The sequence below is a fragment of the Opisthorchis viverrini genome (genome assembly GCF_000715545.1).
Source record: "Opisthorchis viverrini unplaced genomic scaffold opera_v5_12, whole genome shotgun sequence".
Lineage (NCBI taxonomy): Eukaryota > Metazoa > Platyhelminthes > Trematoda > Opisthorchiida > Opisthorchiidae > Opisthorchis > Opisthorchis viverrini.
In genome coordinates this window covers 931,667-948,569 of record NW_008751668.1, presented here as the reverse complement: position 1 = coordinate 948,569, position 16,903 = coordinate 931,667, and the positions used below count along the sequence as shown (strand labels likewise).

At 42.4% G+C, this 16,903-nt stretch overlaps 1 protein-coding gene across 1 annotated transcript; it reads left to right on the top strand.

Moving 5' to 3' along the window:
* Positions 1-14,079: 14,079 nt before the first annotated feature.
* On the top strand, positions 14,080-16,043 carry T265_01125 (hypothetical protein; the record flags this gene model as incomplete). Its single annotated transcript, XM_009165086.1, is given in 2 exon segments — positions 14,080-14,179; positions 14,191-16,043. 2 exon segments carry the CDS (start codon positions 14,080-14,082, stop codon positions 16,041-16,043), a joined length of 1,953 nt encoding a protein of 650 aa, XP_009163350.1.
* Positions 16,044-16,903: the final 860 nt, after the last annotated feature.

The window sequence follows — 16,903 nt, the reverse complement described above, 5'->3', positions numbered from 1 at the left end:
GGCGACGTCGGGAAACAGTTTTCCAGGTGTGTGGAAATGTCCTGGAGGCGTGGAGGTTCAGAAGCGACAGGACTTGCTCCGGTGTCATGATGCCAGACTGCAACCCTCGGGGAAATGCCAGAAGGTCAACACTAGCGAGCGAACGGTCAGCATGGGATTTCAAGAGTGACACGGTGCAATCCACGGTTTGTTTAAACCAGACGCTGTAGTCATCGGCTTCTGATGAGTAGGCCGTCGTCTGACTGATAGTTTGCTCAGGTTCACCAGATGATGTTTCGTCCTGTTGTGCTTGCCAGTTAAGCACCCGTAACCTGGTTTTGATGCTGATAGCCGATCGGCCAGGAAAATACTGCTCCAATCTCGTGAACAGCTCGGTTTGCGTGCCGCAAGATGGATATAGATTGTTAGCCAGGCGTAAGAGCGATTGTGACTCTTGCTGGGACCAGCGGGTACTGGAATACTTCACTCGGCCAAGCTTATCTGCATTATGCTGGGTGGGGTGTGCGTGCCGGCGGTGTTGACTCAGGCCAATCTTCGTCGGAAAAAGGCGGGAACAATCAGCGCAGGCCAATTGGGCGACTGTGTTCGTACCAACACTTCCATTGTCGTGAACTCGATGATGGGCTACAAAGCCAGCTTTCGATTTGCAGCACTTGCCACATTCCTCACACGTGAACCCAACGAGACTTTCCTGTGTACTGGTTGGAACTGGTGCGGAGGCGCCAGATGATTCGTAGTATACATTGTCGAAAGTAACCAGCACATTGAAACCAAACGGGGTGGTTGGCCCTGTCTGGAGTTGCTGAACTCTTAGCTCACCCAGACAGACGTCCAGGCTACCCGGTCGGCACCACGAGGAGGTGGTTCAGCTCGCCGACCATATATATCATATCATTATCATAGCATATCATTACCGCTACTATTACTATTAAATGATTCATGTCAACTAGCTTGCTCAAGACAGAACTTCGCTCAGAAACCTCAAAAAGACCATTTTTTATGTTCACTAGTACACAAAGTGGTATTCTATCATGAAAACCAATCATAGAAACTGAATTTAGCATTATCATATCACCTCTTGAATTATATATATATATATATATCAAATAATCCAGCATAAAGACAAGTTCGCGTGTGTTTGTTTCACTGATTAGCGAAACATGTTGATGTTAGTGGACTCGCCGCTTAATGGGGAAGGAACAAATAAGGCCATATATTGGTGACTTTTAAGTGACCTCTTTGCTGAGTTAGTTTTTTCCCTTGAAGCCTCCCAGGGTTCCCTGATTAGCGAAACATGTTGATGTTAGTGGACTCGCCGCTTAACTGGGAAGGAACAAATAAGGCCATATATTGGTGACTTTTAAGTGACCTCTTTGCTGAGTTAGTTTTTTCCCTTGAAGCCTCCTCAGGGTTCCCATCGACTCAGCCCTTGAAGGGAACGAAGACTGATGGTTTTATACTTCGATTGCGTGCACAGTCACACGAAAGGAATCTGTCAGAACATGCGGGTCATCTGTGGAAATCTGCAGAAAACTGGCGATCCTCGCTGTAATGTTTGCGATTCTCTGTTTACTCCCGGGCCCCTAAGTGACATTTCTTTGGAAGGCTTGGGTTGGATTCTAGGTATTTAAAATAAATGACGGGGGAAAACACGTTAACATCCACCAACCGGATGTGCTGAGTGTGACCGAAATTTTGCGGGACTTTCATATGATATGGGAAGAGGTGGTCGCATGTCCATCTATCTACCAGTCTGTCGATCTACCTGACTTCCTGCCCATCCGGCTGTCTGTCTAACCATCTTACTGTCTGTCCATCTAACCGAACGTAGTGCATATTTTTTGGAAGTAAAATTGAAATGCCAGTCGAAGACACGATAGGTCCATTTGTTAGGGAACCATCACCGTGTGTAAAGAGGAAAAAACTAACGCACCAATTTCAACAAAATCGAAATACGAAGAGCGAGGTTAGTGAACCAAGCTTGTGTTCGGTGATTGGTCATCTTAGCAAATTTTCATGATACCAGAAATCACTTGGAAAGTTAATATAGAACTGCGAATATATGCTCTGTAAAGAACGATAAATAAGACGGCGCGAGTCAATGGATCACGAAATCTAGTGGATGACCTCAGTGTCAAGCGAGTTTGTGGGGCCGGATTTTTCACAGACCAGCAGACCGCATTAGTCTACTCTAGACGTCGAGTTATGTATGAGTCATACAGTAGGGTTTCTCAGCCATCAATAATAGCCTGTATCTTACCAACCGTGTCCGTCCTCAAATGCCTTGTATCGAAGGCGTGCTGTTAGTCGACGACGTGGGTTTCTGCCACCAGTTTGAATGAGGTTGCAATTGAGTCCCGTCTCTGTCAACCTCCACTTGAGGCAAGGGATCATATTACGTATTCTGTTCGACGAACACCCTGTTGTACTATCATCATATGTCAGTCGGTACGAGGATACAAAGCAGTACAAACGGAATCACATGGCAGAACTTGGCCATGTGTACTTCAAAGGGAATTCAAACTGAAGCTAAAACAAAGCCTATCTACCACGAACGCCGTATCGTTAGAATGCCTAGGCCTTTTGGTGACTAGTTCTGCTACCCAGTTACATTTGAATGCGAGCCTTAGCTTGACTAATTTGGATTTCGGCGTCGTTTACTTCTGTGCTTTACAGAATGCATAGTTTTGGGTACAAACATACCAACTTATCCGTTCTGCGAAAATATGCATCCCAGTAAATTTAATTTCTCTTGTGAATAACCGAAAAAGCATACCTTCATTGTCCTATCAGTCAGGCATCTAATTATTCAATGCTTTTGTTTCAACGGAAAGAACTGTGGAACTGAATACACTGGCCTATACAGGCTCTCTTCATGCGAGGTTTGCGAAATATGATTCATCTAGTCTTCTTCTGAATACTGACATGAGGAACCGTAAGGCGCGTTCTGCTCTGTCTCAGCTGTAGTGCGAACTGAACTGAAGCTTATCGACGCTTCCTTCCTACTGTTAGTTCCTTCAGAAGATTTCCTCATGGGTCTGTACAATGCACTATAAACTGCACAAAGGATGCGCTTAGTCTTCAAGCCCCAAGTTCACTCAAAGAAACGACCCCCCCTAAAGGAAACCTTACTACAACCCCATATTGCTGTTAATAAATTTGATTATCGGATGTAAAGTGAAAGTGGATGTTTTCTTTATTGCACCAGCAACAGCCATAAACAGAACTCACGACGCCTTGTTTATCTCAGAAACTGGAAGATGTCGGTGTGGCAGTCACAGAGTATCTCTTACCAGAAGGATCAAAGTAGGGAGATCTGGACGATACGGCTTCAAGTTTGGGTTTCTAACAAGTATGACAGTTTTCCAGGGAATACTTAAGTCCGTACAATGGTCCACTACTGGAGTCTGTTGTCTTGCCTTTGACATTATTGTCTAGGCCCCACTACAACTGTGAAACGAACATAGTAATCGACCCCTCATGGGGTCGATTCAGCCTATTCGGTGCATACAGCGGTGACATCTGTTTTCCGTTACTTGTCTCGCACTCACCGATCCCTTTAATTCTGACCCCATATACGGATATGCTAATAAAGCACCCAGGAACTTTACTAACTACACGCAGCAAATCGGCTACCCAAATACTACTATTTATACCACAAAGAGACAATCAATCAAAATGATTTTATGTACCGTTTGTTTACCTCATTGGATGACAATTGCCACATTTTGGGGACCTGAAAACACGCCCTAGGTGAATCAAGTTAAAATGTGAAACTCTCACTACATGGGAGCTATTGATTCTGAAATACCAATGCAATACAAAAATACCAGTGGCCTGCTGTTTGACTGTCATCCCCCATAAAACCATATTCTTCGGAATACAAACCGCTTTTTATTCGTAGTCTTTCCCCACGTACCAACCACTCAACAACCAAAGAACAAAGTGGATTAGATTTCCATCATCTGCCAATTAAATTCTCATTAAAATACGTGCCCTTTACGATTTGCGATGACAACTCTGTGAACCACTGGATGAAAAACAACAGTAAGAAAGCTTACTATAACGGCGACAAATTTACGCGACTCTGGAAGCTTTGCTTTGAGCGCGTACACGGACATATAATGATCTCTGTAAGTTTACTGTCATAACTTGATATTTAGCACCGTAGTTTCACGAGCTCTGAACACACGCCGTCAGCTTTTTGTCACTTCCAACGAACTTGTGCTACTTGCAGAATGGAATGCTTGTACGAGAAACCTCAGCAGATGTGTAAAACAGGTACAGCCAGCACTGGTCGTGAGATGCTTGAGGTAATCTGGAAACCGGGAAGTCAAGACGTCATATAGTATTGTCTTTCAGTTTTTATTCTCATCACGCCTTCCTGCATTGACAGAGTTGTCTGCCATTTCGTCCAAGATACTTCATCGCACTAGGGCGACTCAAGCGCAACAGACTGCTAGTGACCCGACGGCTCAATCCCAAGGTCAGGTGTGAAGCATGCACACGACGTAACGTGTGCGCAAGTGGCAGGATTTGAACTTCACACCCAACACTACGTGCCTGAAGTTATGCTGACCGGTTTTTAGCTCGCCAGATTGGTAGTGTTATATCGCTAGCCATTTCCTCCTCGATGAAAACCTTCTTCAGTTGCTTCAAAGTCAGACAGTTTCATTCAATGTATCCGAAGAATATTGGAAAGCTGATATAAAATGGGAATTTATCTTTGGCTGTCTGAAAGGGACTATTTCCGACGACAGTTTGGTTGGCACTCCATCTATTTTTCCTGTCCTTTATTTGGAACTACCCAAGTTTAACGTCAAGCCGTATGTTTAGTTTCTCACCTTTTATGAGATAATGCTTTCTGCCTTGGACTGACGTTGCTCTCCTCAAGTAATTAGGATTCCGTTGGCAGTAAGTGAAGAGGTTTCAGCTGAACTCACTTGAGAACAGGAAGGTCTCCCACTGCTACATTTTCGCATTAAATTAAGCAGTTGAGCAGCGCCACACAAATCTTTGGCACAGCTGCAAAAACACTCTGACCCCGCCTGTGCAGTGACCGAATCGTGTTATCAAGAACGCAGGATGATGGACGTCATTATCATTTCCCTAGGCTCCTCGTTGGGCAGCACGAATCTGACGGTTAAAATAGCCCTGTTGGTCAAAACGATCAATTGTTCTCAATTCGGTGGCTAAACTAACCTAAGTAACAGGAGAGCGGATGCTTATTTTAATAGCTCGGAGAGTAGTCTGAAGGTGCGAGCCCGATAAAATGGCATTTGATCAAGGAAAGTTGAAGTTTTGGTAGTAGGCTTCTTTCACCCATTCCGTTCCGTCATTACTTCAGTGGGACTGGCCTTGTAAGTAGTATGATTTATCTGGACTGGTGTTTATTGCTTTTTCTGATCTCGTTATTACCGAAGGGTTAGTTTGTCGAAAAATCAAAAGAAATTATAGTGGAATGGGCCTTTGCTATGTGAACGATGTTCATTCGCCACCTGATGGTCATCATCCTGATGAAACTGTTCACTTTAACTAGGGTATCGAAAGCAGTCGGTGGATCGGCGTGCGCTTTGCAGATTAACAGCGCGAATGTCTTTCTTCACTACCGCCCTGTCCCGTAGAAACTTTTCGATGAAGAGTTTGAGAGTGTGGATGGGTTAGCGCATCTTCGACGGTGTTTAAGCCGCATATACCTAACTGCATCATTTATGGAAAGTGAGAAACCATTTTCATTATGAACGAAGAATGAATTAAATGTGGAAGCAGTCTCACTTTACACTTACTAGACCTGATTCCTTTGACACGATCTCAAAATCCCTCAGAGGTTTGATGACTAACGCTTTGTGTGGCACAGCGAAGATTTGGCTGACTGCGGCGTGCTCACAATCAATCCGTTTGTGAGCGCATGCTTCTCAAAATACCTTGAGATCCGGAGCAAACAATAAAGCTGTCACGTTTAGGTGTACAAGGAGTATGATACCTCAACAACCAGAAACGTTGTATTCATGATCTCACCCACTTTAGTGATGAAATAAAGAAACTAGTTTTCCTCTACCAAATTCAAATACACATGTCACCTTAGTGGTCCTCATGGTTGAAGATTATGAGATCATGACATGTCAAGCTAGAGAAAACCAATGGAGTTCCTTCCGCTATTTTACTTGTATGTGTAAGCGCAGTCCTTCTAACTCCATCAAAGTTTATACAACCATGTCAAGCCCTAGCATCCAAATGAACAGGCTATTCTGTCCGATAGATCTTTTCTCATTGTCACAAGATTCCTCTCCGTAAAATGTGCCAGGACTCACAAAAGTAGCAGAATGAAATTCGATGTGGCTGACCAACTTTAGGAACTTCTTAGATGCTTCAGAATGTGACGATGCGTAACTAAGTTGGCAACAGAAATGGATGCTGTCCCGCCTGGTCCAGCACATTCCGCAGAAACGCAGGATGAATTTCAACCAAATGTCACCACATGAGGAAATGAGTATGTCCGTTTTAAATATAAAGTATTAAGGCAGTCAGCCTACAATACCGATGTTAAAGTTCTTATGATGACCGTTGCACTGAAAACATTACCAAAATATTGGAGATTTTGTAGCAGTGCCCCCAGAGGGCCGCAGCTTCATCCGCCATTGCATGTGGTCCAGTCTACTCATGAGTAGCCCAGAATTGATACGGAAATTGAGGACACTGCCACGAATATGGGCGGTTTCAGTCTGGGGGTTCACCTAGATTCATCTATCAGAAACAACTGCAAGTGTTAGATCGTGAGGTGGCATGAGATGGAACAGAGATGAGTACGAGTGAAGCACATTAGCCATCCACTTATAATGTGACCACAACATTTTGCGGCAAGCTTTTGTCGAATATGCCAACCGGAATCCCTAATCGACTGTGGTCAAAGCATGTCAACTTTGAATGTGTATCACCTCTGGCCAGGCCGAACCGCTGTAACTTGCACCGTGTGCATGTTTATACGAACCATCAAAATGCAACGTCAAAACGCAACACAGGTACATCTACGATCACATTCATTCATTCATTCATTCATTCATTCATTCATTCATTCATTCATTCATTCATTCATTCATTCATTCATTCATTCATTCATTCATTCATTCATTCATTCATTCATTCATTCATTCATTCATTCATTCATTCATTCATTCATTCATTCATTCATTCATTCATTCATTCATTCATTCATTCATTCATTCATTCATTCATTCATTCATTCATTCATTCATTCATTCATTCATTCATTCATTCATTCATTCATTCATTCATTCATTCATTCATTCATTCATTCATTCATTCATTCATTCATTCATTCATTCATTCATTCATTCATTCATTCATTCATTCATTCATTCATTCATTCATTCATTCATTCATTCATTCATTCATTCATTCATTCATTCATTCATTCATTCATTCATTCATTCATTCATTCATTCATTCATTCATTCATTCATTCATTCATTCATTCATTCATTCATTCATTCATTCATTCATTCATTCATTCATTCATTCATTCATTCATTCATTCATTCATTCATTCATTCATTCATTCATTCATTCATTCATTCATTCATTCATTCATTCATTCATTCATTCATTCATTCATTCATTCATTCATTCATTCATTCATTCATTCATTCATTCATTCATTCATTCATTCATTCATTCATTCATTCATTCATTCATTCATTCATTCATTCATTCATTCATTCATTCATTCATTCATTCATTCATTCATTCATTCATTCATTCATTCATTCATTCATTCATTCATTCATTCATTCATTCATTCATTCATTCATTCATTCATTCATTCATTCATTCATTCATTCATTCATTCATTCATTCATTCATTCATCTCTTCATTCTCCGATTCATTCATTCAAAGGTTCAGGCAATCAGTTTACTCGGCAGAATAGCCGGGCAGTTTTATGACCGTATTATAAATTCATAGAATGAGCAATAGTGAAGGAGCCTAGCAGGTAGTGATCATTGCACGCATGTCATCGTGGATATACACATCAGATTTCACATTCTCAAATTTTCACGTAAAAATCAAAGGTGTATTTACTACACAGTCAGTTTTTCTCAGGACTTCTGAAAGCAAGGAGTGGCAACGGTGCCATCTGTTCGGCAATCAAATGTAAATTCGGCCGAAATTTGGATGCGACTGACTTGTCGTCTGTCCTACTCATTAAATGACAATTTAAATCATTCCGAATTCGGCTATTTATTAGTAGATGGAAAAATCCATGGTTTCCTTATTTCCAGTCGGCTGTTGTAAACCCGCATCACACAATTAAGCTAGGACGACGCTTGGTCCAGTGTCATTTCCTCTACCTGTTTAGTTGGACACTGAACTACTTCCTTTAAAACCCGGCGCCATTGGGTAGGCATTCAAGAGGAAGCGGTTTTAATGAACGCACTAATATTTTTCGCAAGTCATGATTTACCTGTCCATCGTTAACGAATGAAATTTAGTGGGAAGCTCATTGCAGTTTATCGGATTTGGCTGTAAAGAAATTCTCTAATATGGGCAGAACAGATCAAATTTTCGGGACTGAAATTCCGCACAAGGCAAATAGTCCAGACAAAATATGGAACCACTAGCTTACAGAATGATAATACAAACAAGCTGTGAAATCACTCACTCAACCATGCAAGACCATGTTCATTTGAACATCAGTTCGACTACCTGGTCTAATTCTTAAAGGATCACTCATTTGTTCATCTAACCATTTATTTATTTGTTTTATTTATTTGCTCATTTATTTAGTTAGTAAGTATTTTACCGAATCAGTCAATCATTCTTACGGTCATCAGTANATTCATTCATTCATTCATTCATTCATTCACTCACTCACATACACACTCACTCACTCACTCCTACATTTACACACTCACTCACCCGCAGTGTATATGCTTGATTTTCTCGGTTTCAGATTTTCGTCACTTAACTACGACGTAAGCAACTTTTTATAAGAATCGGACTTTTGAAGTAGCAGGTCTTGGACACCATGCGGAGCTTAAGTGAACCAGTGCTGAAAAGATTCACTTTCAAAATCCAAGCATTTTGGAAGGTTCCTCATAACGGAAAAATGATCATCACCACCAGTTTAACCGTTTTGAACGCCATCATTGACACCATTCTGAATGATGTCATTAAGATGACAAGACACTAGTTTTCCACTGTACATTACCATAGCCGCTTGTCTAAACAAACCATAATTTAAAGTGGATTACTGACATTTGAGGAAATATTTATTCCTATATTCCCACAAACGACCGGGGGGGGGCATGTAGCTTCAATCCACGTTCGGATATTCCGGGTAGAAGACCGTACCAAAAATGTCATGGATATATGCTGCTGGACATATCTTTTCAAAGTTTTCAATATTTTACAGAGGCATTCACCCAGTATTCATTTTTGAAGGCGCATTGCCAAACAGCACCAAAACTTCTGCAGCTTTCTTCATCTTCTCCAGGTCATGTGATTAAATTCCTAGGTTTATGTGCATTTTACTGATGTCACTGAACCTATCAACGTTGTACTCTTTGTGGCATTTAAGCGCACGCCTGCGTCCAATATTAACCCGAGTGACGACGATAGAGAATCTCTCCGATCATGTTTTGGTCGAAATGGAATGCTAGTAGAGTGGCCTGGAACGACATGCAACATAACCCAATAGAGAGAGTGCTAAACTAGGAGCACCGCCCACTTTAAGCTTAGATAAAAACATCGTGGCTTGGTTAACCAGTGTCTCGGTGGATACTACTGATGGGGGCATGCAAGTAGTATGTTTCTCGTAAATCCACTTCGCGTCTCTTGAAAAGTGCGATCTATTACGGAATCTGTGCAGTCCCATTTGCTTGCGCGTGAGCAACAGTCAATGAATATCCGGGAAAGTTCAGGAAGACGAGTTCCATGAGAAGGTGGGTTTTCACTTTGTGTAGACATGATACATATGAGAGTTGTGCTCCCCGATAAACGGTAACTGTTCACTTGGCGTTTCCTAATAAATAATCCGCATCGAAGGCCTTCTTTCTTTCACCGGTATTGAGAGCTTTGGTGCTATTTTTCCATGAAAAAATTCGGGGGTTAGTAGCAGTGGCAATTTGTGGGAATCTCACCTGTCAATTAAGCAGTTGGCGTAATCTGAGTACCAGCATGATAACTGAAACAAAATTCATGTTTTGCTCGACCAGCCTCACTTAACTTTGACTAGTCATAATGACAATCTTGGTGATCACATTCGCTTTTGTTTCGGAAAGAAGGATAAAGATCATGCGACAAAGGAAGTCAGTAAAGCTGGATATGGGATCTCATCCATAATATTTCAGCTGGCGATCTGGCCATATCACACAGGATGATGAGATGAGCATGGAAATGATCATGCGTCAGCCACGCAGCGAATAGTTGAAGGTAACGGTAGACGTGATCTTAAATTTTGCTGAAGACAACAATCCCTTCAAAAGTCAGCACTGCCAAAACACTATCTTTAAGTCTCTCTATGGTACGAGACTAGGGGACCCTAGTCAGATGGGTTATTTTCAGAGACAATCTAGTTGGCTAAAGTTCAAGCAACAAACTACCCCAAATATTTTTTCATTACCATCGATTCATTAACTACTTTGGAAACAACACGCACGACGTGATAAATCTGGCTACTAGGGATGCCCTTCATTCCTCCTGATATGCGGAATCAAGATGCGACTGCCATGACGTGCATACGCTTCAGATATCCCCCCGACTAGCGACGAAACATTTGTAAGACAGTCACAACAGCCAGTCGGCTAATCATCAGTGAAAAAAAACCGAGCTGTCAATGATCCGATACATTTTATCAAGGTTATCAACATCTGTAACAGTAGAGGAATTAGAATCAGCCCGGTTAGTGTTGATTGTGATCGCTGTTGGATTCTCGGTAGCTGTAAGCTAACGGTAGCTCTTCATGGCCAAGAAGTCAAGTATTCGAAGTAGTAGGGGGATGGCCGCGGTTTCGATTTTTCTTGCGATGCGTGCCACTGATGGCTCCCAATAAGGATCAAATAGCTCTACAGAAGTTCTCGAGTTGTCAGCATAGATTGGCTTCACACATGTGAACAAATCTTAGTTGCAAGTTCTCAAGACTTCTCTCACAACAACTGATTCAGGAGTTACTAAGCTTATCAGCTCTACAAGTAGAACATGAGGTTGACGGAAACCCGGGGACTACGCCTGCCTGATGAGCCCCAAAAAGGGCGAAACCGGTCGTGGGCTGTCGACGGATTTTCAGCAGCCTCATGCGTAGTAAATTACAATGAAATTGCATTTATTCTGGAATGGTCTGTACTTAGCAGTAGCAGTTTCATTTCTAACTACTCGATGGATGACACCTAATTTTACTACTTGCACAGCATACAGCGTTTTCAAATTGGAGAAGAATTAGTGAGTGATTGTGCACCATCTAAAGTCAGCTTCGAATTTATCTTGCTTACCGTCTTCGGGGATGGAGCCATAGGCGAAACGACATACCCAAATTCAACTTAACCTCAAATGTAACCCTGAACTAGTGCAAGGCATAAACAGGACTCCCTAGTTCTGCTAACAAATCAAAGCATTCAGTGATTTCAGTGAACCAGGTCACTCAGTACACAAAAAAGATCTTCAGTGTCAGCTTGGGATGAAGTTACGTGCGTGATAAAAAATTTATTCGTGTGATCACGTAACATCTGTCGGATTTATTCAAAATCACACCCTGACTTAATTCAGTTCGCCCACTTTGAAGCACACTTCATCAAGATCCAACTGATTTTCATCACGTCATTTGCCGCCACTAAACAAAATCAGCACACACAACCAGGGATGAATTAATCACTTTTTCAACTAGCAGATCAGTTAAACCACTCTATGGACCGAACGTCCACAACTCCTCGGCCATTTTATCGACTGTATAAAATTCACCATAACTAATCAATTCAGGGCACTGTGGATGCGAATGTCTTCTCGCGCTTGCGTCAGACTTGTAAGGTAATCCATGAAAGGAATCTGCCCTGCAGGTAACTCACGGTAACTCATGGTTTTGTTACTGATAATGGGTTTATTCACCTTGGATAGCCTCTGAGGCGGAAATATTCGAGTGAACACAAGTGACAAGCTCATTCATTTTGTTGACATTGATTCCGTTTTCCCCGTTAAACTCAGCTTCACAAAGACAACGGTCTGGTGAACCTACAGGAGGAACACTATTTTTGCACTCAAGGAAGCTCGTGGGGCATTGAGGTATTGACGACTGTTTAGGACAAGTACGTGTAAATTCCATCAATTACCAAATTGGACAGGGTCTTGTAGCACACAATCTATCGTTATTTTAATAAGAAGTCCCGATTTCAACTAGTCGAAACGGAAGCCTTACTGCTTCATCCAGAATAGTAAAGCTGGTTAATTGTCTAAGTGGATCTCAAATGCGTTATATGAGGCTGGGAAGAAGCCCAAACTCCATAGTGTGATGGTGGTTGGTTAATCCTACTTCACTGGACGGATAATCTGTCGTAAGAAACGCTTCATGCAAGCGTTCAAGTCAGTTTTGTTTGGTCTGCTTGCATGTAAGACTAAGACTGCCACTCGAAGTAAGTGAGACGGCTAAACATGTGTATTACGGTGCTCAGGTGAGGAATGACTTGTTTAGTCCTCTGAATAGAAGGACAAAGTGGCTCCTTCAACTCGCGCACCTGGAAGCCCATTGGCTCTCCGAGCCGCAGCTTCAACTTTCCATGATGTTTCGTCGTCTAATGGAGTTAGTCCTTATTATTGATGTTAAACTGACCGAACATGTTGTCTGCATCGAAATGGCAGTCGCTGAACCTGCCTTCTTCTCCCATTTCCCGGTCCAAATGAATGTGTTAATTCTGTATCCATATAAAACTTTAGATGACTCCTTCATTTATGGCGCTGCTCCATCCTCAGGAGAAATAACACATCAGAACTAATATATTTATTTCAGTGGGTTTGGCTGATAAAGCGGAATGCGTAAAGAATCTGGAAGGACAACCCTGTGGGACCATCAAAATTCTATTTTCGACCCCCCCTTTAAACAAGGAAACATGACATTTGATTCAGCTGAATTTCAACTAACATAATAGGCCCCTTAGTTTACCAATGAGGGCATCAGAAAAAAGGATGTTATTCCTCTTCATAAAAGTCGTGAAACAATCGTTGGATGTGTTGCTAGGGCAACGTTTCGCTTTTGACACGAAAGCCAGTTTGGGCCAAGGTTACAAGGTTGATCGAGATTTGATGTAGAAAGCGAACAAATCAGCTAAGTCAGGCTAAATCTGTCTCAGGTATCAACAACGGATTTTATTTTTTAGGGTTGGTCAACTGGCCGATGAAGAAAACCACATGGATTTGGGTCCAGTTTAGGGTCCAGTTCTTTCGGTTCGGTTCACATGATGATCCCTGTTGAATGTCGTTTGCACTGTTTCTCCGTCTGTGTGGATGAGCTAGTGCTACCATACTTGTGTAAAGGAGAGGGATTCTGTGAAATCTGTTGGGGTTGGGACTCAAACTCCGCCTGTTTTTGCCAAGGATTTTACGTGCATTGATATCCAAACACAGTCTCGGCTTATCTAAGACCGGTTTTCATACGCTCACGCCCTCAATTCTATTTACTCTGTGCGGCGTGCGCCACTGCGATCGCTTAAAAGTAACGTTAAACTACTTGATTGATGCTAGATCGTACCTGGCGGACAGGCAAGCAGCAGGAATTTCTTGTTGTGTCCGTGAAAACTATTTTTGGAGTGATGGAGTAAATTCATGCAATAATCTGACAGTGACATCAATGCTCTTCTTGAAACTGGTTTGATTTATGCTAGTTTTACAAAGTTCTGATGGTTAAGCCATTTGAACAAAGATGTAGCTATTCCTACAGTAATAAAACCGGAAGAATGTTCAAAAAACCATGCTGATTATGCATTCTTGTTCGCTCTCTATGAGCTGACCATGAAGTCTAGTTGGTTTCTTTAAGAATGGAATGAATATAAATAGAAGGTTTGCGGTTTTACATCGGCTGAATGAACGGCTACAAGCGAGTTTCATTAGCATATTCAGAAAGACTAACTGAAATACGGCATGTGGTGGGTGGGACAAAACACATGAATTCAGCGCACCATGGTATATTAAAGGGGTTCAAAGGACAAGTAGAAAGGCCGAAATGCAAATGAATAGTTTGTTGAGCATTGCGGTTGAAGAAAATGAGGGAAAACTGTCCAATCCCCTTGGCAACCTGGTTCAACAAGATCAAACTTTGAATGTGGATGAATTCTTGGAGGGAGATGTCGGACAACTTGGGCTGTGGCAATGGCTAATAGCTCTGGTGGCTATGTTCAGCAATCCACCTGCGCTAACCTTTCCATTGTTTGCCAATTCCGTGCCAAAGCATCGTTGTATTTTGGAGCCAGAATTGGAAGCCACTCTGAGATCCTACAATCTGACTTTTGAGCAAAGAGCTTTGGTGGTCGGACCCTGGAGTAGGGAAGGTGTCACTGGCTGCTATCGATACGATATAATGTGGAATCAAAGTATTCTGTCCGACAGAATAAAGGATACTGTTTCCACGATCCAAACAAATTTATCAGTGGACCTTCCTACAACACCTTGCAACAAAGGTTATGAATATTATTTGGAGGAAGGACAGTACCCGGGAAGTGTTGTGAGAGAATTCGAGACAGTTTGCACCCGTAGCTGGCTAGTTCCCTTTGGTACTTCCACATACATGATTGGAATGGCATTTGGATTTATCCTTGGTGGTTTGGCTAGCGATCGATTTGGAAGAAAGCGGACCATCTTGGGCGCGGCTGCGATTGAATTTTTCGGAGCGGTTACCACATCTACGGCGTCAAACTACTACGTCTACATATTGGCAAGAGCATTTATCGGAGCGGCGAATATTGGGAAATATACAGCCATTAACATTATGACCATAGAATGGACAGTAGCACGATACCGAATGATTCTTAGCTCACTAATTTCGCTTGGTACCAATCTTATTTTTCGTGGCATCCTCTCACTTGAGGCCTATTACGTTCGTGATTGGCGCTGGTTGAATGCAGTTTCAATGGCACCGACACTGATGGTAGTGGTGCAATATTTCTTCCTGAGGGAATCGCCAAGATGGCTTCTCTCACAAGAGAGGCGTAAAGATGCACTCAATGTTATGCTACACGCCAGAAGAATTAATCGTTCCCTGTATCCTGGAAAGGTTTATCCAGCAACATGTCTCGATCGGCTGATCGACAGTGAAAAGAAAGAATGGCACAAACAACGGACTTCTGATGGGCCTTTGAGTAATCAAGTAAACACAAAATACCGTGAGCTTCCAAGAGGATTCTGTGTGAGCTGCAGCACGTGGGATCTTGCAAAAAACACTGTTCTCGGCACAGTGTTGTTCTGTGGTCAGTCGATGTCCAACATGGGGGTTTTACTGTATGGTCGTCACGTCCAAGGTAACGTCTACTTAGTATCGTTTGTCAATGCCACAACCACCGTGCCCGCCCTTTGCATTTCTTCCACGCTTTATCGGATGCTACGCCACCGACGTCTTCCTCTCATGGGTATCTATGCTGTGACTTCTTTTCTCTTGCTCATCAGTGGGGTGTGCACCTTTCTCAATGTAAGTGAAACTGATTTGCCGTTAATAGTATGTGCCAATATTGCCCTCATGTTTTTGGGGGCAACAGGTTCCATGTTGTTTGTTTATATACCAGAACTATTCGCCTCATCGATACGAACACAAGGCTTCGGTGTTATAGCAGGATTGGGTCGAATGGGCAGCGTTTTGTCTTCGTTCGTTAATGAACTCGACACCTCTATTGGCCATGGTCTTCCCATGATTTTCTATGGATGTGCCATGCCCCTTTTGGTGCTGGTTATTCTATTTATCCCGGACACAACTGGCGAAAATTTGCCGGATTTTACTGACCGCCCATCATCAAACAAACTAGAGAACAAATCGATCGAAAATTTAACCGCTGTTTAGCTGTACTTCTGACATTTAGCATTTTGTAACTTTAATCGTTGCTAATACGCTATAACTTATCAAAATGCTAATAAATATAGGGTCGTGATTTCCTGGTGACTTTCAGCTGTTGTATCAGACGTTACTTTGTATGGTCAGAACTTCCGACATTGGAATTTTCCTACCAATGACGGTCCCGAACATCCCGTCTTAGTTATGTTTATCATAGTCCTTCGAGTACTAATCACTCTGCTAAATATGGGTGCTGCTGGGCCCAGTTACAGCCCTATAAATCTCAAGTAGTTCAATGCATATTGTGGTTCTTTGAAATCTTTCCGAATTTCAGTCCAGTGTAATAAGTAGCACCCACCAGTACTCTTTGGGTGGCCATCAAGCAATGTGTATAGCAGACGGAGAGTGAAGATTAAAAGTGCGCAAATGGATTCTTATTCTCATTCCTTCAAAGACGAGGGGCAGAGTTCCACTTGCTGTAGGAGCAAAATGAATGCTGGTGGGTTGGCTTCATACTACTTGGTAAGTCGCACTGGGGAAACGATGGTGAAAAAAAGACGCGCTACGGTTTGATTACATTAGTTGAGGTTAGGTGTGCCAGTGGCTGACCCATTACTTGAAAGTTTGTTGATTTGTGGACCCATTCCTCAGGCAATTAGTGGGGAACAGAGGCCTGTGTGATCCCTTGAGATTTGGTGGCGAATGTGTTATTCCCTTATGTGAGAGGGGGCATTTTAGATTAAAAAATTGTTCAGCTTTAACATACTTTTGGTGCCTAGTTGCCCCACCACACTAAGGAAGCACGAGGGCTGGGATACTGCCATGTTGCCTAAGCTTAGACAGGAAAAGTTGAGGGGCAGAGGTCGGGT